General features: G+C 39.9%; 1 protein-coding gene across 1 annotated transcript in view; it reads right to left on the bottom strand.

The window, feature by feature from the left end:
* Positions 1-22899, bottom strand: part of BMPR1A (bone morphogenetic protein receptor type 1A) — a 65138-nt gene that overhangs the window by 21734 nt on the left and 20505 nt on the right. The window contains exons 2-3 of the mRNA XM_083614782.1: positions 14579-14699; positions 2254-2467 (exon numbers count right to left, since the gene is read on the bottom strand). Of these exons, the coding sequence (XP_083470908.1) occupies positions 2254-2320 (67 nt within the window). The 5' untranslated portion in view covers positions 2321-2467; positions 14579-14699. The remainder of the gene's footprint in view (positions 1-2253; positions 2468-14578; positions 14700-22899) is intronic.

The following is a 22899-nucleotide window of genomic DNA, read 5'->3' as shown; positions in this document are numbered from 1 at the left end:
AAAGCAAAATCTGCAGTCTTAACAGTTATACAGTGGAACCTTGACTTACGTACGATTCCAGTTACGACCTTCAGTAGGTGCTTCAACTTATGAACTTTCCTCTAGATACGAACAGAGGCCTTGCCAGCAGCCCAGAGCTCACCTGGCTGGCTGCGGAGAAGTGCTGGAGCCTCCACCGCCAGGGAGAGGGTCCCCATCCCACCCCCAAGCTGTGGAAGAGGTGCCACCTGCAAGAGGCACAGCAGGGCGCACTGCAGCCCCAAACCCTGAGGAAGTCCAGAGAATAACCTGGCCTGGCAAGAAAAAAAGGTGACCCCGGCCAAAGTGAATCAGCTCTTTACTGACCCTTGCCCCACCCCCAGCTTGTAGCCAGGTAAGCCCACCCACCTTCAGTGCAGGTAAGAAATAAAATTGTTAATTTTTTCATGTACAATACTGTCTTATTTCACAGTACAGTACATTGATTATTGCCTTCATTTTATGGCTCTATGGTCTTGTTAGACAGCAAAATCCATGTTAAAGTGCTGTTTAAGGGGTGTTTTTCATCATCTAAACGGATCAATTCACTTTTCCATTACTTTCTAGGGGAAAGCATGCCTCTACTTATGTACATTTCTAGTTATGACCAGACCTCCGGAAAGGATTATGGTTGTAAGTAGAGGTCCCACTGTAAATAATAGAGGCAATTAGCCAACATAATACATAATTTTCAGGAATTCTTCAAAATGATTTATAAACAAAAGGCTACGTAAACTTGTTCCATGAAAGAGCAGCAAGTCTATCCTATATCTGAGAGAAGTACCGAAGCTAAACAGTCTGATGAACTGTCACCATCCAGCTCCCAGTAGTGGCCCTTACCTCCCCAGGGGTTTCTGTGGGACCATCTTATCCTGAGGTGAGCAGAGAAGCAGTTACTGCTTCTTCTAAACAAACAGTAGCATTTCCATATTATTGTAACTTTTTAAAATGATGCCTGTTGTGATATTCTTTTGTGAACCACTTAATGAGGTCAAACTGAGCAGCAGTATTTAAATACTTTAAATAAATAAAACAGGCAGGTATCTTTGGATATCTCTAACATCTTTGCTTTCTTGCTTAAATGAACCTTCGTCTATGCCTATAAATTTCAGGTGATTGACTTTTTCCATGACTCAGCTCACAGTTTACATAGTCTTCCGGGTGATTCAGAGAGGCCTATACCTGAATAATGACTTTGCAATTAGTCTCAAGTAATTAGTCTCATAAAAACAGCCATATCTACCCCGATTCCCTCCTTGTCAAAAGGAGGCTAGCAGACTCTTCTGACTAGCAGCGTGTGCATTCACTAGGTAATCTTCCCTGTGTGAGGAAAGAACTTGATAGCTTAGATTCCTTAAGTGCACTGTGTCCTTTTTCTTTTAGGGTCTTTCGTCTAAAAATATTATAGCCGCCACATTAACTCAGAAATATCTGAAGCTTTCACTGAATAAGACTGTCCATAGAGATGGAAATTAGTCAACAGATGTAAATGCTGCACCATTTAAAATAGAAAGGAATTTTATCATTGAGTTTAGTATAAAATGCATAAATAATAACAAATTATTATTATTATTATTATTATTATTATTATTATTATTATTTATATGCCACCCATCTAATTGGGTTGCTCCAGCCTGGGAGGCTTCCAACAAATTAAAACATCAAACAGAACCTGGAATATTTTTTTATAGCAAAATATTGACATGTCAATGAAAGTCAATTAAGAAGCATGTACCAAATCAAAACATTTTCCAGCTTTCAGTACTAAGGTCTATTATAGTTAACTGCCCCCCCCCCAAAGTACTGGTTTTGAAATAGAAGACTAACCAAGAAAGCCTGCTTCTTGGTAACCAGCTCTTATATATTAACAATAAAGTGGGATCATAGTACTAAAAGGTAGGCAGCATGTCCTGTTAACAACAGATAGAATGTTTCATAGACTCTCTATGAAAGTTATGTTAGAAATCTCCCTTTCTGTAAAAATGTAACTGATGTTTTTTGTTTCAAAGCAGAGGGTTTGAGAGTTGCTGAAAAAGATGGAAACCATTTTCAGGTGTGCACAAAAAAGTATTCCATTTCAACAGCTTTCATGTTGTTTCTACGTTTCAAAAACTACAGCAGCTTATCTGCATCTATTTCAGACTGCAGTTAAAACATAAAATGTTGGCTATGCACATGAAAATTCCATACATCAAAAAACTTTCTTTTTCAAACGTTTTACAAGTATGACTTTACCTTGAACTTGAGAAATGATGACTGCATAGAACCCCAGCAATCTGATGTAAACTTTCAGACAAATCATTGTTCGAATATAAATCCTTCCTGTGCACTGTCAACTTTGGCAAATTGCCCTGCTGCTTGACAAGTTCTAAGCTGGACTGTTTAGCAAAATCTGCTAGAAGACTTGGTGGCCAGTTGAAGCAATGGTTTAATTATTCCAATTTGTTTTCTGGAAAAAAGAAACGAAACAAAATTGCATTTTTGAACAGATGAATAAAATTATGCAAATTCCCCAAACCCTGAAAATGGGAGGGGGGTATCAAATGGGCAAGATACAGTAAAAGCTTGAAGTGATAAAACATGTACAAGTATATTTAAAAGACTAAAATATGACCTATTTGTATTTTAATCCATTGGATAACTATACAACATTTTAAAATTAATAGTTGAACAACTAGCTGATTGATAACACCTATGTAGCTAAAAATGTGAAATTGCTGTAGAACTTAGAATTTTAAAAGAATGATAATTCTATTCTAACACACCAGTGCACAAACATCTACTAGAAAAAAAGGTTTTTCTTTAAATACAAAGCTGTCTAGAAAACACTTTTCCAATGTTTGCTCAACTGCATAAAAAGGAAGGCAGTAGAAATTTGCTCTACCATTTTGAAGTACACTTCAGAAACAAAGTGGGCAAACATGGATATATTAAAATGTAGCAGCTTTTAGTAATCTCACAGTGATGTTTTTGAAATGATTAATAGGACCTAACTAGGTCTCAGAGGAATAAACAGCAATTTGGACACCTAGGTAGTTAATATAGACAATACAGATTCTGTGTTAAGATGAACAGAACACTGATTTTGCCTTTCTTTGGCCTCTTGTTTGAGTGGGCTTGACCTCCTGACCCCTGTCAGCCTGGCGCTATTCTTGAATGAAAAAACTTGTATTTGTTCAAGGATGTGCTGCAATTACTGTTAGTGGCTGCTTCTACCATAAATAACTCAATCTGTCTGTTGGCAGGACCCAAGAACTTTTCATTTTAATTACTGCTTCATAGGCATTTAACATGGAGGCAAATTACTGGCAGAGCATAGAGGTGTCTGTCACTTTCAATTTGCGCATGCAGGGGGCATGCAGCCTTCGACCTGTGGCCTACTTTTCACACATCTGTGACTTCTTAGTAATGAAGAAACAAAGCAGCTTCCTCACTACAAGAAACAGAACCATTGCAATGGAATAGCCTATCTGTGGATACAGCAATTGATGTATATTCAACATTGGGCTATGCCCAGAGTGTAATAGTTGTCCAGAATATCTCCACCTAAAGCTTCTTTTAAAAGTCTCAATGAATATTTTAGCCTTTAGGTCTCGGATAGTGTTGCTGTTTCAAAAAGTCTTCAGCTTTTATTGTATTGATTTTACATTTGCTTTATGTCATTTCAGACTGTACACAGCCCTCAATATTGTCACAGAATCACTTAATTGATTCTCAATTAGAAAACCTTTTTAAAAAGTGACCTACAGTTTTTATATCCCTGAATCACGTTTCCATGACTGGCAGATTGTCTCCTTTCAGTTCCAGAATAATTTTCCCCAGTCAAAATTGTTGTGCATGCGTAATGGTCATGAATGCACAATGACCTCAGATAACAATTAAAAAGTTAATAAGTTGGGCTGTACGCCCCGCCATAAGTTTTGAATCATCCCAAAATAAGCATTTAAATTTCTTTTATAAGATGGTATTTGCATCCAGCCCAACACTTTCCTTCAGTGCAAGTCAGTGTCAAAATATAGCATTCACATGCCAAATATAGTCCAAGAACGTAGGAATGACTAAGAAACTGTGTGTGTGACCCCAAAATATTTTTGGGCACCATAAATCATATACCCACAGATCCAGGACAGTGTCCTCAACAAGGTGGCATTGAATCACATCCAGCCCAAGGCTTTCCTTGGGTGCAAGACACTGTAAGATGTGTGAACTCACACAAATCAGCACAAAAGACTGTCAAATATGGGGTCCCCACACCAGTAATAGTCAACATTACTGGACTTTCTCCTGGATTGTGTGAGCATTTGACTTCTGATGGCCCAAAAACAACAGGGTTAAAAGGACCCAAGTATCCAAAATTAAGCTGATTATATATAAGGGATGAGGAGATTATCTAGGAGAACCTAAGACAATGTCTTAGGTGTAAGAACCTAAGACATTGACCATGCCTTTAAGATTATTTTATTTTATTTTTTACTTTCTTTCCCCCCTTGAAGAATCAGAGATTGCAGGCAGGCAGGCAGAGCTGCAAATCCTGCTTTCATGACCCATATCCGGAGCCAGGTTGCAATTTTCCCTGGGGATCAACTGGCTGATGATCTGGTGTTTTTTCACCTTACCACATAACTTGTGGCACAGCTAACTTGCATAAACCACTAGGATTTAGTTACACTAAGCTTATGCTTCTAGAGTGGCAGACCTTGGTCATTTATACTTCCTGTATGTAGCATACTAACTTATTTGATTTTTACCTTACCCTATCAACAAGGGCTAACACATACTCCTAAAATAAACCCTTGCTTATCCTGGCCATTTAAAGCTTTTCTCTAATACATTCTGAAAGATGCTCAGACATTTGAGTTCTCTGAGAGCCAGAGGAAAAAGCATTTCAGAGTTGTTTCACTGCCATGTAATCATTGTAATAAAAATGAAAATGAAGTAATTAAAAGTGCAAAAAATGAGGCTATGTTCAACAAAGAAATGCTTTGATTAGGAGGGTTTCTGGGTGCAATTTAAAGAGCAAAATGAGCTGGCTTAATGTTTTAGGATCAGCTATGTAAGATTTACATGCACTTGTTTGATATTAATAAAATGCATTACAAACAATTTGCCTGTAACAGAGGACTGTGTATTTCAGAATATTTTAAAAGATTTTAAATTGCCATGTTTGTTCATAACTGGAGTGGCCAATGTGATACTCCACGTGACACGCAATATCCCTGGCTCACTACCCACTTTGTGATGAGGGTGGTTACCACACCACCACCCCTCCGAAAGTACTAGAACCTAAGAATAAAATTAGAAGAGTGATGCTCTTTTTCACTTCCTCTTTCAGCTCTATATGATTTTCAATTATCAAATCAGAATTTGAGTAACTGGAAAGTGGAGTAGCTGAATGAGGAGGGGAAAATGAAGTAGAAATGAGTAATAATAATAATAATAATAACAATAACAATAATAATAATAATAATAATAATAATAATAATAATAATTTATTCCCCAGCCACTCTGGGCAGCTTCCAACCGAATATTAAAAACAATACAGTATCAAACATTAAAAACTTCCCTAAACAGGGCCGCTTTCAGTTGTCTTTTAAAAGTAAAATAGTTGCTTATTGCCTTGACATCTGCTGGAAGGGCGTTCCACAGGGCAGGTGCCACTGTGGGGAAATTACTGTGCTACAAGCGTCAGGAGAGAGGGAAAAGGAAGAAAATCAAGAAAGAGAAAAAGAATGTGAGTGTAAGTGCGCATGCCAGATTCATTAGAATAGTCTGAATGCTACATACTTTTTTCATGGTTTCTTTCCCCACTCATCAATTTTGACAAAGGATCCACTGAAAACCATCATCAATTTGTGACAGCTGCATATTCCTGCATTGCAGGGGGTTAGACTAGATGATCCTAAGGGTCCCTTTCCAACTCTAAAATTCTGTGATCTATTCATATGTCACTTCTGTGTCTACAGACGTGTTCTGTGATTTGTTGGTAGGTTTACTGTCATCCAATGTATAAGTTGCTTAGATTGGGGGCTGCCATACCAGCACCGACAAAGGCGTTCCTTGGCATCCCCAAGGCAACCTGTCATCACTCAGCTGTTGTTGCCCACCTGCCACATGGAGTTAACACAGCTGGCACTCCTTTTGTCTCAAAGAGGATTTTTTTCCTTAGTGAGGAGGGTGGGTAGGAGGCAAGAACAAAGAAGATAGTGCTGTTCACTAAACATGGCTGCCTGGCAGCCATGCAGAGCTGGAGAGGAACTTTCTTTGCCCTGTGAAGGAGCTTTTCTCAGTGAAGTACAGTGGACGCTTGGGTTGCGAACGTGATCTGTGCAGGTCACGATCCAGCGCTTCTGCGCAAAGCGCGATTTTGTGCTTCTGCACATGCGCCGAAACCCGGAAGTAACCCGTTCCGGTACTTCCGGGTTTGGCATAGTGCGCAACCCGAAAATGCGCAGCCAGAAGCGTCTGTAACACAAGGTATGACTGTAGTCAGGGAAAAGGTGGCAGAGATAACTTCCATTCACTCAGCGCTGTTGCCCACTGACAGATAACTTCTGAACTAGAATCTGCAAAAGCCCCTCACTTCATAAAATGCAATAGTGGTACCTTGGGTTACAGACGCTTCAGGTTACAGACTCCACTAACCCAGAAATAGTACCTCGGGTTAAGAACTTTGCTTCAGGGTGAGAACAGAAATCGTGTGGCGGTGGCGCAGCAGCAGCAGCAGGAGGTCTCATTTGTTAAAGTGGTACCTTATGTTAAGAACAGTTTCAGGTTAAGAACGGACCTCCAGAACGAATTAAGTTCTTAACCCGAGGTACCACTGTACATACTAAAAACTGAACACGTAAATAAAACCACCAAAATAATCTGCTACAGGTTCATATTTATTTATGATCCTTATACCTCACCTATGGAATTTAAACAGCCCTCCATTTAAAGTATGGTGAATTGCCAACTGCCATTAATAAATGTTAGTATTATGTTGCAGAATGAGTTCTCCAGGTGCCCACTTTATTGCCCCTTGTGTAGAGAAATCATAGCGTTCAAAAAAGGATATTAATTTGCTATACAATTGGTATTTCTTTTAAGAATTCATCCTCGCTTTTACTACCTAGTATTAGCATACTGAAAAGATAATAAGCCAAGAAGAAATGCTTGCTATCATTCTTCAGCAAGACATGCAAGCTGATAACTTTAGATTACAACATTCATTCCTTCAGGAATAGGTAAGCCACTTAAGTAGAACTCCAGCTGGATGGTATGCCTCATTTCTAACTGTATAGTGTGTGCAGATGAAGGTTTTGAAAGGTTGAGTATGAATAAATTAAATAAAACACAGCCAGAAGTTAAATATAAATGCAATTAACAGAAATGGGCATTTTGCTGGTCAGTGATTTGTGTGATCAGATATTTTAACCATGTGAATCTAACAAAATCCTGTTCAAAGTCGGCATCTTCTCTTAAAATAAGCTTTTTTTAATATTTATAGTTTTATGTCAAAATCTTTTCAAGCTGAATTTGAGGTTTCAATTGCAGCCATACATTAAATAAAGCCAAAGCTAGGGTTTTAGTCTATGAGAACTGAAAAGCAGATTTCAGAAACTCCTTTCTCTCATCCCCCTCTTCTTAATTCTGTCTACGTAGTAAGGTTCCTTTCTTTGGTCATCTGCCAGTTCCATAAAATAACTTGGAGTAAAGCGCTCCCCTTTTCTTGGGCCCCTCCCCTTAAGCAGCCCTAGGCGCCCTGTCTCATATGCTTTTCAAGGCGTGCTAGACTACACAGCAGACTTTCTGGCTCCACTTCCATTGTTTGCATGGCTGCATTGCTCCTTATCCACAGACTGGATTAGCATAAGAATACTGTCTTCTCCTTCAGTAGGCAATCTCCCCCTCCTGCCATCCCCTACAGACAAAACAGTGAAGGACTTTATTTAAGGATAAAATGTTAAAAGCCGTTGTTTTGCAGTTCAGTGTCGCTATATAAAATATTAAGTAATTCAGAAGAATGAGGCACACAAATTCTTGCATACCCACAGTGCAAGAAAACTTGGTGTTACAACTTTCAGCCTTCTTGGTATGCCAGCGACATTCCAGACAATTAAACAAAGAACTATCAGAATATTTAAGGGAAACAAATATTTTGAATTAGATAGGGCTGGGTTTTGGAGGGGGTGTTTGGGATGAAGAGGAGAGAAATCAATTGATTGTCAACACATTTTTAAGGGTGCAAGATATTAAAAACACAGGGCATGACCCCATGTGCTCTGCGGATTTTAATCTGTGGAACTGGCTTCTAAGAATTTGAATGGGGTAGACGTGACATATCTGCTGGGGGGGGGAACCCCAGCTATAGTTATGGGAAAGTGTTTGAAGAGTGAAAGTGTAGAATGATAAGTTAGACCATACAATTTGTTAAATCATGTCATCTCAGGACTTATGCAGATGAACTTTGGGTCAGGAGATTTGCCCAACTCGTTAGTATCATTCATCAACATTTGTGAATCTAACACTAAGAATGTAGAGGGGCAACACCAACACTTCAGATTCAATGCTCCTGGTTGCTTCACAATAGTTAAGTAATCAGAATCGGACTGTAGAACTTCCTCCCTTCCTCTCTGCCATTAGAGGGGGGGTGGGGGAGTCCAAGGAAGTGGGAGAAGCAATACTTGGAGCTCACTCTATTATTCTTGCATTACTAACTGCTAAGCTAAGAGTAGTATTACACAGAGCCCTAGCATTTATCAACACCAGGCTGTAACACACTTTTGTTTATAATTATGATCTAATTCACAGCAACTCATTCTCATTTATGCACAAGGTAATTAACACACTCATTTTATAGAGTGAGAACTGAGGAACTGATGATTCTAAATTGTACAGGATGGTCAAAACACAACACAATTGTGAAGAGCTCCAAAAGGATTTCTAAAAGTTGTGTGAATGGGCTGTAAAATGTCAAAAAGCAATTCAATGTAAACAAGTATAAAAATGATGCGGGGGAGACGACTTAATTTCGCACAGGATGCATGGTCTTGATGTCTGAACCGGTGGTAACAGACGACAGCAAAACCTTGGAGTTCAGAGAGAATAGCTTGATGAAGATGCCAACCCAGTGTGTGTGGTAGCTGCAGAAAAGGCAGATTCCATGCTAGGGAACTTTCGGAAAGGAATTTAAAATGAAACTGATGATATAATGCAATTATACAAATCTATGATGCGGCTACACTTTGAATACTAAGTACTGTTCCGGTCATCTCACTTCAAAAAGGACAGTGTAGAGCTGGAAAAGGCTCCAAAAAGAGCAACAAAAATGATCGATGGGATAGAATAGCTGCCCATGAGGAAAGGTTTTAACAGTTTGGGATTTTCATAAAAGATCAATAAGAGGAGACATGATAGAGTTGTACAAAATTATGCATTGTGTAGAGAATGTGGATAGAGACAGGTTTGTCTCTGTCTTTCAACTAGGGGACATTCAATGAAGCTGAATGTTGAAAGACTCAGGACAGACAAAAGGAAGTACTTCTGGACACAGTGCACAGTTAAACGATGAAATCTGCTCCCATGGGAGGCAGGGATGGCCACCAACTTCAATGGCTTTAAAATAGGATTAGACAAATTCATGAAGATACCGTATTTTTCGCTCTATAGGACGCACTTTTTCCCCTCCAAAAATGAAGGGGAAATGTGTGTGCGTCCTATAGGGCGAATGCAGGCTTTCACTGAAGCCTGCAGAGTGAGAGGGGAGAGTCCCAGCGCCAGCCCCACAAGGTCGGGGGACAGAGGGAGGCGGAACGCCGCCATCCCGCTGTCTCCCGAAGTGGTTTGGAGGCTGACGGCGGGGAGACCCCGCCGCCAGCCCCGCAAGCTCCGGGGACAGTGGGGAGGCGCAGCACGTCTCCCCGCTGTCCCCGGACCTGGTCTGAAGGCAGGCGGCAGGGAGAAGAGCGCTTCTCCCCGCTGCCTGCCCCGCAAGCTCCGGGGACAGCGGGGAGGCACAGCGCGTCTCCCCGCTGCCCCCGGACCTGGTCTGAGGGCGGGCGGCAGGGAGAAGAGCGCTTCTCCCCGCTGCCTGCCCCGCAAGCTCCGGGGACAGCGGGGAGGCGCAGCGCGTCTCCCCGCTGTCCCCGGACCTGGTCTGAGGGCGGGCGGCAGGGAGAAGAGCGCTTCTCCCCGCTGCCTGCCCCGCAAGCTCCGGGGACAGCGGGGAGGCGCAGCGCGTCTCCCCGCTGTCCCCGGACCTGGTCTGAAGGCGGGCTGCGGAGAGAAGAGCGCTTCTCCCCACTGCCAGCACCACAAGCGCCTGGGGGGGAAATAAATTTTTTTCCCTTTATTTCCCCCCCAAAAAACTTGATGCGTCCTATGGGCCGGTGCGTCCTATGGGGCGAAAAATACGGTATGGCTATCAATGGCTACTAACCATGGTAGCTATGTTCTACCTCCACTTTGGGGTTTCTCAATATCAGTTGCTGGAAACCACAGGCTCTTCTTATATTTTTATGTTGCACATTTATTAAATGTCCTTATGTTTGGAGGTGCTATTTGCACTGCATATTCTGTTTCCAAAGGAGCAGCTTTCCCCCCGATTGGTGAAAAGAGGGTAGTATCTCCATTTGTCTGGTCAGGAAAGAGTACCCACAGCCAGAGTGAGCAAACTACAATGGTACCTCCAGTTATGAACTTAATCTGTTCCAGAGATTCATTCATAACCGGAAACCGTTCATAACATGAGGTGTGCTTTTGCTAATCGCGCTTCCTGCTGCTGCTACCGTCACACCGCTGGAGCGCGACTTCCGCTCGCATCCCAGGGCAAAGTTCGCAACAAGGGGCATCTACTTCCGAGTTAGCGGAGCGCAAAACCTGAAGCATTCTTAAGGGGGACGGTACGTAACATGAGGTACCACTGTGCTGTGGAAGAACAGAGTCACACAAGAGTGTGAGTTAGCAACAGTGGCATTCATGGATCTTTCCCTGCTGAAGAATGGAGTACAGTGAGGCATGGGCATAGCTGGGGGGTGGCACCAGCAGATGTCTTTTGGGGGATATTTCTACCAGTGATTTCCTCTCAAAAAGCTCAACAACTTTGGCTGATCCCCTTAAAAGATGCTTTGCCTGCCCCCCTAACGAGAAACCTAGCTACACCCATGCAATGAGGGCAAAAGGATTGACAGAAACTGCTTATTCAGTGAGTTAAGGACTACTGGAATGAAACTAATGGTCAAAGCAGATGCAACCTTTTAATGTGAGGTGAAAAATACTTTAAGACACATTCCAGAATGTGTGTTCAAACCATTCCCACTAAACGCAAATTGTTCTCTCTCTCCACTCTAACCGAAGTAGATGGAGGGGAACTCTGAACTGGCCCTTTCAGATGCACAGTTATCTTAGGATCACCATTTAAACTGAAAAGATCTAAAGTCAATCCAACAATTCCCAACATCAGGTTTGTGCGCTGTTTTACTGCTGGAGTGCTTCATTATGAGAAGTCTGAAGGAAACAACACACAGGAAAAGCCAGGATCAGAAACCATGGATTGATTCTAACTTGTTCCAATAAACTAAACTCTAGAGTAACTGTAGTGACAACCATGGTTATTTTAACCTGAAAGCAGATTCTTCCAAACTCATTTTCATGCCTGAACTACAAAAGAGAGGGCAAACCCAAGGCTCATGTCCAGATTCATTTATATAATACTGAAACTATGGTTTAAGCATGATGTTCAAACTCGGCCAATGAAACCTACAGTGGTACCTCTAGTTGCAGACTTAATCCGTTTTGGGGTGCCGTTTGCACCCCAAAAAGTCCACAACTATAGAGCCTCTTCCGCGCATGTGTGAGGTGCGATCAATCGCTTCTGCACATAGTGTGCAGGTTGCTTCTGTGCATACGTGGGCGGCGAACCCGGAAGTAAATACTTCTGGGTTTGCCACGTTCGTAAGCTGAAAGTCCATAAGAAGAGCAGAACACAACACGAGGTATGACTGTATTTTGCACTGATTGAAATGCAATGAGTGCATTGTGAGCAACTGTCCTTAGGAACTATGGTCAAAGGAGTTTCAATAACAGAAATACCAGAGTTTTCAGTGTTGCCCACAAAGGGTATCAGAAAACTATTAAGCTGAGCAGAACAGTTGGCTGATAGTAGAGGAAGCTGTGGAGCAACATTTAATTCAAGTTTGTAAGGACTCCTGTTTTGTCTCTCTTATCAAGTAAGTGGTTGATTTCAAGTTAGAGCAAGATAAACAGGCAACTATGTATTTTTAGGTATCATAAATGTGTTATGACTAAACAACTATGGACACATTCTTTCACAAAAATGTATTCCCTGAAGCTCAAAACAAGGTAGTTCTAAAAACAGTTTCAAAACAGACTCTAAAACCAATCTTAAAATTTCAGTAGATGAACAAAACAGAGTACAAAGATAATGTTCACACTTCAATAGCAACAGACTGGTATTTTCCCTTAGTTTTTTAAAGTGTTAAAATAAGGTTGTTTCATGGTACCCCCCAATTCATGAAAATCAATGCTAAGCAGTGTTGATATCGGGGGGGGGGGGACTTTTTATGAGGAATCCCAAATAATGTGCTTGGGAAGGAAAGCAAGTGCTTCATTTCTGTGGAAGATGAGTGAAAATTTTAAAGGGACACATATTTTAAGGAAATGTTGCTTGGGATCATTATATATTTTGCCATGTACACAATATTTACCTAAATTCCCCTATGATGCATTTTTATGAATCTTTTGTTATGTTTCTCCACAATTTCAGCATTTACAACATAAAAACACAATTTAAAACTGAATGTGAAATAAAACTAGATACTGGATCAAGAACTTCTCACAAAAGTAAGTACAATGAAAGCTATCTGAACAGAAACAAAATCATAATTTTAATTATTGAATTATCTCATTTTAATAGCAGGTGAAAATTACAATAATACCAAGCTAAATGTTTTACTAGAATGGGTTTATTCTACTTGACACTCACCATTATGTCCCAAATTTCAATATCATAGATTATTTTTTTCATATCTTTCCTTTAAGTTGCCCTGAATTTTTCCTGCTATTTGTTCCCTTGGACTTTGGTTACTATTACTTCATCAGTATCTTCAGCAAACTCCCTCTTGTGCCTTATCCAATGAGAGCATTCTGAAGGGGATAAATGCATCCAAGCCTATCTTTCAAACTAGAGAGTAAACAGGACCTTTCTCTTAAAAAATACTCAGAAGTATAACTTTGCCAATAAGATTTCATCACCATTCATTTAAAACAGTTGTTCTCAGAGGGTGTGGTGCACCACACAAGTGTGGCAGGAGAGGCTGGAAAATGTGCTGCAAAGATTCAAGGACAATCAAAGAAACATTTTAGTGTAGTATAATGTAAAAATATTTTTCTATTTTCAAAATATGAATAACTAGCTTTTCAAAATGAGACTAGGAGCATCAAGTGATACTGCAAGCTCACACTTCTCATTGAGTTTGTATACACACTTAACATACATGTGTAAGAGGCTCATTTAGAATTATATTTTGGAAATGAGTCATGTTCTTATGCAGCTGCATTGTTTCACACTTTCTGGATGTCCCATGATCATGTTATGAAGTAGTTGTTTTCTATATGATAAATCAAGCACTGCTAGTAGTTGATTCTTCTTGTTTTGCAATGTACTTCTTATCAATAAAATAATGTGGTGTGGTGTGGTCCAGAGAAAAAAGTTTGAGAACCACTGCTTTAAACAATGACATCTATCTGGGCCAGTTTCTGCTGAGACTCATTATTATGTGTCCAACCATGAACAAACTCCTGCATGTAATGATAGATCAGATATTGGACCAATTTTACCCCATAAACGGAACAGCAATCAAAAACATCTGAACTGAGGTAGACTATTTTTAAATATCGTATGCTAAACCAGGCTTTCTTCACCTCGGCCCTCCAGATGTTTTGAGACTACAATTCTCATCATCCCTGACTACTGGTCCTGCTAGCTAGGGATCATGGGAGTTGTAGGCCAGAAACATCTGGAGGGCCGAGGCTGAGGAAGCCTGTGCTAAACTATTATTTTTCTGCCAAGGGTTAAGGCACCATCCTTTTTGATCTTCTCAGCCACTCTGACCAGTAGGATTGGTTGATAGTTTGCCTAGAAGTTTACAAAGTGTCTGAAAAGGGATTTAATCAGCCTCTCCAACAAGGAGAGCCAACAGGCATTTTATATGAGATTTTCAAATATGAAATACAATGGACGCTGATTGTCAATTATGTTTCAAGTGCCTGTAATGAAACTCATGCCCTCCTGCTACAGTGAGGACTAAAAAACCAGCACAGCAAGGAAGGCTGGTTCGTGTTTTTTGTTTTGTTTTGTTTATTTGCAGCTTTGAATCTGACCAGGAGATATATTATAGACCCCCCTCCCCCAGAATTTTGCTAGCCACCTTGAACTTTTAAGATAGGCAGGATATTGGTGCCTATTGGTGCCTTTAAATAAAAGTTAACATTTCTAATCCAACAGCCCATAAGAATGTTATATTTGAATTGAGCCCATTTTTGAGTGGATGTTTGTTACCTTTTGCTGATGAGTGGGATGAAATGGTGCTGTAGAGTTGATATCCTGCAAACTTGTTTCATCTGTATTTCCACTTCATCAATTCCAAAATAAAATTGTAACAATGCATATTTCTTTAAAGCTGTAAGACAGGAAAAGAGTTGGAATTTAATTTCAAACAAGCTTTTTAAGAACTAAAAAGATGTGTATGTGTTTCATCCTACCAGCTATAGAGTATTTGTGCGCATAAATGTTAGTCTGCAAATAACACAAACTAACACTACACAGCCTCTCTGTACTGTGTAGCAAAGTACTTTGAAGGGGCTTTCAAAAGCAGTCTGTGATAACACCATGAATCCCACTAGGCATGCCTGAGTTGTTGGATATGCCTAAAGTAGTTATTTGGATGCTCGCCATCATCTGTAATGATGCACAACAACACAATTCTTCAAAGTGTTACATACATACAGGCTCAATTTTCATATTCAATTAACTGTATATAATTCAGGATGACAACCAACAGACTTCTATAGTCTTGGCATAGTCAAAAACAAAAACAATTGAAGTGGGGATATAAAACTCGGTGTAGTAACTATGTTAACTTAGGGAAGGACTGGAAGAATCTTAACCATCTGGTTGCTGAGGCTTCTAAAAACGCTATCACTCAGGAATTTAAATATTCTCTCAGTTTCCTATGTGATCTAGTGCCTTAAAGAACCTGTAATAGTTCCTAGCTTGGCCCTCAGTTTTAAATAAATTGTTGCCATAAATAAGATCTATTTTGACAATTCACTCCCCAAAATTGCATTCCCATCTCTTTTTAAAAAAAATAAAAAAGCAGTTCTATGGGGAAAGGCAAGTGATTAAAACGGTCAAAGCTGGCTTTAAGTTAAGAGGAGAAATCTTGCATTGTGAATACATATTTTGGAAGGTGGAGTAGTATGCTGGCTCCTGGACTCTGTATAGCAGCTATATGGCTGATAGGGTGTGGGAGAAGTGGAAGAGGTTGAGAAGTAGGTTTGTATAACTACAGCAAGCCACTCCTGAAAAGTAGGATAATTATGCTGGGCTGAATCTTTAGAGGAACACAATTCTCTGCACAGACTCTACCTACTGTAAACTTCCTCCCCACCCCAGCAAGATGGATAGGTTTGTCGGAAATACAGAAGGGTAAAATGGAAGGGCACTGCTCTGTTTTCTCAGCCCTTATTGTGTGGTTCAGATCTTTAAGAGTGTCCATGTACATGCTTCAATATTTTTGTGAAACTGTATGTAAATCTTATGACAGATTTCCATTTGGAATGGCTAGTATTCACAAGGTTGAGACCATGGCAAAATCACAAACATGTTCAGCACCAGGAATAAATTTGAGGACTAACCATTCATTAAGATCTACAGGTCAGTATAAAAACAGCTTCCTTGTGCCTCCTGCAGAAATATGTGTGTGTGTGTGTGTGTGTGTGTGTGTGCGCGTGCGCGCACGCACACACACACACGAACATAACACTGATGAAGGGAGAAGCAGCTGAGAAAAATGTCTACACAAAGGCTCTGTAGCTTGTTATGTGCCTACTTCAAAAACACTAAAGATGTCCACCCCACCTTCTGTTATGCCATCAAGTGAAAGAGCTGAAAAGTTACGAGCTATTTTGACACCAATTGATGGTTGCTCTTCACCTCCAGTGGGAATGCAACATGACCTGCAGCATACTCCTACCAGCTGCCAGAAAGGCTCCATGACTAAGCAATAAATTATGCTACTTCAATACTATTAAAAAACACTACAAACATAAAAATGATGCTGTTGCACATGCATGTTGATATGTAGCTGGGCAAAAATAAGGGTTCTAAATCCTAAATCAGGAGTGGGACATATGGAGAACCACAGGTGCCCCATTAGTGCTTTAAGATTTTGAAGTCGATTTTTGTCCAACTACATTGTGTCAGCATGCAGAGTTCAAAATCTTGAAGGCCTGGGTACCTGTGGTCCTTCAGAGGCTGTTGGTCACCATCTCTTCTCAGCCCCCACTAATGTGGTCAATGGTCAGGTTGCTACGATTCTATTACGAAAACTGTAGTCCAAAAGCAATTGATGGGTCACAGGTTCCCCAGTCCTGTGCTAAAGAAAGACTTCCACATTGTCCATAATGTTCTGGTTAAGCTGAACACAGCAAGCTAATGAGCCTGACTCAAGCTAATTCCAAAGGTTAACACGTGCAGTTCTGCCTTTGGCGTGAGCAGACAATCAAGCACTCAGCCCTCAAAAAATTAAGTTTCAGGATTGCTACCTCAAAGCTTCATAATAACCTTTGTCATTACAAGAAGGTCATAATGCTTCTGCCTCCATGCACATTTGTAAGTATTCCTATCATTGGTTTAACAGGCCTTGGGAATCAATAATAAATTTGTGTAAAATGGAGCAACCCGAAACTAACTCAAATATCAGATAACACCAGTTCTTAAAGACTGCAGTCTTTGCTGAATAGACAGGCTGACATTAAACCTCATTATCAAACACTTTTTATATTTGGAAAATTCTTGTTTTTTCCACAACTATAGAATATAATTGTAAAGCCAAAATATAAAGTGTTTTTCCTAGGCATTTGCTGAAATCTCATTAATCTTGTTAATGTCTATTGGAACACATATAAACCACTGAAAATAGGAGCATGGTTCTGGCTGTACTGACACCAACAGAATATCTGCTATATCATTTTTCTGACAAACCTACATGTCCTATTTGAGACCTTATTAAATTTCCCACAGCCACAATGTGTGTGAAAATAACATCCACAAACAAGCCCAAGGTTTAGCACAGATGGAATCCTGAGACGTTTTGTGGAAAACTGTGGGGCCAGTCAAAGCCCCACCCCACCCCAATACCATCAAAGAGACTTCAGAAGTGATTCAATCAATCAAACTCCCTCTCCTGTTGCCACACCTTATAGCTAAAATCACTGACATGACTACCTTCTGCAAGAAGAAAATGCAGGCTTGTGGGCAGTGCTGCTTCAGAAATGCGGACCCATAGGCTTTCATGGTTTTGACCAAACTGCAGGAGGCAGTGGAAGACAGGAGTGCCTGGCATGCTCTGGTTCATGGGGTTACGAAGAGTCGGACACGACTAAATGACTAAACAACAACAACAAGGCTTTCATGGAAGAGCGGCACAAACTTCAATGAGCTGTAAGGAAGTTCGATGAACTTCACAACAGAACTGATGTAAAGCAGCCTGTGTTAGTTCAGAGGGCATATAACACACAGTAAAGTGAAGTTTCTTCCACTTGAGAAGTAATAGCAAACAAGATGGAGGAGCGCTCCAACAGTACCATGCCGCTCAATTTGTTAATAAGCAAGTTCAGTTCATCTATTATTTCCTCCAAAATACAAAAAAGATTACCAATCCAAAATATTAAGAATTCCTCCCCATGTTTTAAAAATCTGCTTAAGACCTATTTCCATGATTGCATGATTTAGGCATGCAGAAAGAATCAAACCTCAATTCTACCTCTCCTGTATTAAGGGTAAACAAGGGAGAAAAATGCTTGCCTAGGAATTTCAATGCCTTAAGGCTGATCTTAGGAAGAGAAGCAACTACTTGTGTTGGCTTCATATAAGAAGCAGGTGTTATTGTAGTACTGCCAGGGGGGGAAATAGGGGAAGAAAGTTTTTCAAATGTGAATCAGTTGTGGGATAAAAACTAGAGGCTAGATACTGCAACTGAACTGAACTGAACTGAACTGGCCACAATTATTCTCTTTCCCCAAATTATGGCAAGACATCTTGATCCCCACCATTTTTCCTGTGGTTATGTCTATGGATTACATATTCTGAGGGATGTTTCAGAAGCTGTTTACTAACTATACATGCCAATTTCATTACTTCTGTAATTTTTCCAAACACAGAAACTAAATACTTTACTATAGTTTGTGTACATCCCATCATAGGGCTACAGTGGTACCTCAGGTTAAAGATGCTTCAGGTTACAGACTCCGCTAACCCAGAAATAGTACCTCGGGTTAAGAACTTTGCTTCAGGTTGAGAACAGAAATCGCACAATGGTGGCGCGGCGGCAGCAGGAGGTCCCATTAACGAAAGTGGTGCTTCAGGTTAAGAACAGTTTCAGGTTAAGAACGGACCTCCGGAACAGATTAAGTTCTTAACCCGAGGTACCACTGTACTTCACAAAAATACTGTAGCCAACGACTTTTAAAAGACTATAGAATTTTTGCATGACCACAAGCAGTTACAGCAGTCTGTGACAATACTTTGCTAAAAACTACGAGAGCCTTTTTTCCAACTCGCAACTTGAGAAAGAAATGGTCAGAGAAATCTCAGAAACAGGCATATTTCAATCTGGCTGAGACTTTTACACAGTGCTTCCCGTGTATATCCACACTTGAAGTATAATAAAAGCAGACTTTTCAATCACTACATCTTTAACTAGCAATAAACTGATCAAAGGTATCATTCTTTTTTTCACAGTTCTGTTGCATGCATACAACTAAACTAACTGCACGAGTTAAAAATAGAAAGTCCATATTTTGCATGTCTGCAAACTAACATCACATCTTTGTGGAACTCAATGTACTAAATAGCCATGTAAAACATTATTTATTTATGTTAAAGGCAGGTATTACTAGCTATAAGAATGATCGACCTAGTATAAACACAAAAAGTTGAGAAAAAATATTAGCGATGTTCCATTAAAGTTAGACATATTTCTTACAAACGTATTCATGTAAGGCAACCTTTGATTTTTAAGTAGCTAACTGCATGGATAAAATTGTGCATTTGCTTATGTAGTCCCAAGATTAAAGGCAAGTAGTGCATCACACAAATAGTTTGAACTGGATTCCTCCGCCCCTCCCAACTAAACTGATTGAACCACCATCTGTGTGTTTCCAAATTCCAGGTGAATGGCAGACATCTTTCAATCACCAGCTCCTATAAACTTAGATTGATGTGCCTTCCCCACCCTTGCTTTCATAATCTGCCCCATATATATTAATCCTCATATGGTCACATCAATCTCATAAATGTGTCTGAAAAGGGAGAAGTCAAAGATATGGCAGTTATTGGCATAATGGGAAACTTTAGCCTCTTGAGAAACAAAAATCATGATTTGCCATTGCTCTTATTTTGCTTTACATCATAAGCTGTGCTCAAGACCAACTCTTTTCCTACCAATGTCCCTGATCAGCTTTGGGAAACCAGAAATATTGTAATAAACGTAACCATCTTATCACCATGCCTGCCTCTCTGAATCAACCCCCCAAAATGTATGACCCTTGCTGATTAAGCTGTCGTCTCTCTCCTCCCACCCCACCCTCCTGCAGCCTCCTTTCCACCATTAAGAGGTATGTTCTTACAGGACGTGGCCAGGACAGGAGCATACTGTCCTGACTGCAATGAAAAATATTGAGGGAGAGAAGGAAGAGGTACAAGCCTTTCCTGCTTCATTTGATTACAACTGAGCTGAAGAGCTTTTTGAGCATAAAGAGAAAATACACGTCAATGTGTAACTATTACTAGTGGTTCATTTCTTTATGTAAGAGTGCATGCAGCCTTGTGAGAGAAAGTCAACAAGCAATTTCCTCCATTCCTTCTATAACGGAACACAGAATTAAGAATAAAGTACCACCTCATGCACACAGTTATCAACTAGTTAGGTTAGTTTTTGTTCACCCTGAAAAAAAAGTGAAGGGACCAAAACTTTCTTACACGTATAAAAGTAACATTTGGCGAAGTAATAACTAAAAACACGACAACTGTGATTATATGATCAGCATAGTAGATGATATGGCAGCTGCACTTAAAAATTCCTAGAGAAAAGAAAAATTGTTTTCCCTTTCCAGGCCCCCTTTAAAGAAAATCTCTTTTGGTCTTTCCCCTGAGTGGGGGCAGGGCTAAAGACGACTGGCAACTGTGTATTCTAGCCAGCATGTCTCCAGCCTTCAAGTGTAGTGGTAGGCTCTGGAATGAAGAATGAGTAACTTGATCTTTTCCCTTCCCTTCTGCTTCACAGCAACATTTAGAAAGTAATTTAACCTCTTAAAATGGCATCTCAGCACTGGTTCATAGAGTTATTCTGCTGAAAGCGGGAAATATTAGGAGTTTTAAGCTTTTTTTCTTTTCTTTTCTTAAAGAAGAATTTTAGAAACATTTTTTGAAGCATATCTATTGATGTATGTCTGTTTTCAGGAATTGAGGCATCTTGGTTTCACAATAAACTTCTAGCACAATGCTAAAAATGTTTACTCAGAAATGTTATTGATTTCAGTGGAACTTGTTTACGATTAAAGTCTGTGATCCACAGCACTTGATAGTGTAGCTCATATCTTGAATTATCTGCAGTGCTCTCTACATGTGTTACTTTTTTGCTTAAGCTGAATAATTGTCATTAAAGTCACTTATATTCTGAAGATTTTCTCTGCTCTGCTTTCTAGGGAGGCTGCTGTCTTCTTTGATGCAATGGATATTCTACCAATTACAGGGGAATAACCAAGATGCAAACAGTAAAATGGATTTGCTATTGGTTATACTGTGTATATATAAATGGCACGCACCCAATACAAATAAGCAAACTGTGCAAATGATTCCTGGACATGACTGCAATTACATAACAATTTCAATACCGCTCTTTACAGTCCATTAGTACATTAACCATTATAAGAGCCACAGCAAACTCCATTTAAGTTCTGTACAGATACTTGGTTCAGATATTATATGGTTTGGTTATTGGGATGTACCTCAGGTTTGTGTACTTTTATTCTCTCCCATCCAGGTTCAGGGTAACTACAGTGTGCTGTTAAATCTGATCAGTTTGCCTGCAAACCAGCATTACAAGCAAACAATGGTTCAAACAATGGTTTCTCATTTTGGTTTGAAAGTAAACAATGGCTCACAGTGACCATAGCTTGCCTCATTCAGACATAAAGGTAAATTATAGTTACCATGAACACAGAACTGAAAGGGGGAACTGGGAGTGCAAAAGGGGAGAAGAGAGCATCTTATTGTATGGTATGGTCAATGTGTCTCAAACAAACGTGAAGTGGAGAGTCACTTATGTTTGTTATACACCAGCTGGGTTCACATGTAACACTAAACTATGGTTCAGTGCTGTATATGTTAGCTGGAATTAACCCAAGCAAAGCTTACTCCTCCCATACAACAGGGAGCTTTTTGTCAGTGTTTACTTCCAGTTTCTCCTAATCTTGCCTTATCATGAACTAGAGAATCACAGAATCATAGAGTTGGGAGGGAGGGGAAACAAATCAGTTTCATAGCCCATGGTTTGAAGTCGGTTTGATTTGAAACCAATTATTTCGTGATAAATTATGATCCCTAATTTGCTTACAATAACAAGTTGAGTGGGGCAAACATAATAGTTAATACTGGCTAAGTCCTTCTCATTCCTGAACTTCAAGTTAAACCAAACCATAGTTTAGCATTATGTGCTAGTGAAGCAAATGTAAAGCACAGACAAATACAAAATTCATTTCAGTAACATAGAGCTGTATCTTACATGTACATTTTATTGTTCATCCACGACTTCCTAAGTCCAGGAAGGCTGATTCACACTGTGACAGGCATGGGTGGGAAAACCTTACTCTGGCAATGTTCTGATGAGCCAGCATTTCTCTATAGGACAATAAGCTTTAAGGATAGGGGTACAGAAATACTTATTACCCCCCCAGTAAATCTCCTACTGTTGAACACTAAATTAATATGGAAGATATGTTAAACTGAAAAAATGTAGCATCAGAAGACTAATGTCAAAATTATTTGGCATCCTAATCAGCTTTTGATTTTCACCAAAGAATGAAGCAATACAAAGCCCTAGCTATAGTCTCAGCTCACATTACCACTATGAAAAAGCAACAGTACAGCATCCTTTATGCACTTTCATAATGTCTCTGCTTTATTAGGCAAAATAGTCTCCATGCACTCATTCTGGCATCTTTGAAAATAAATTAAGAGAAAACAGATGCATTGGCAGAGATGCATGGAAAGCACTCAAACTTCAACCATGTCAGGGATCTATTGTGCTATAAATATAACAACATGCAACCTAAGGAGGCTTCTCTACTGATACACTTGTCTTTTCCATAGCAGCAGTAAGCAAATATGGATTAAACGCTTCATGAAAAAATGAGAATGCCCTTTGTTACTTCTGTAACACGGTCAATGACAACAGGTTTAGCTGACAGAACCACAGCTATATAAAACAACACAATAGTAACCAGTACAGTAATAAAAATCTATTAAGCAAGCAGTAAGCTTCTCTAGTATAGCAACTAATAAAAGAGGGTATAATCGATCCCAAGCTAAGCTCCTTT

Source organism: Podarcis filfolensis (assembly GCF_964270895.1).
Source record: "Podarcis filfolensis genome assembly, chromosome: 5".
NCBI lineage: Eukaryota > Metazoa > Chordata > Lepidosauria > Squamata > Lacertidae > Podarcis > Podarcis filfolensis.
This window is presented reverse-complemented; position numbering and strand designations above follow the sequence as displayed.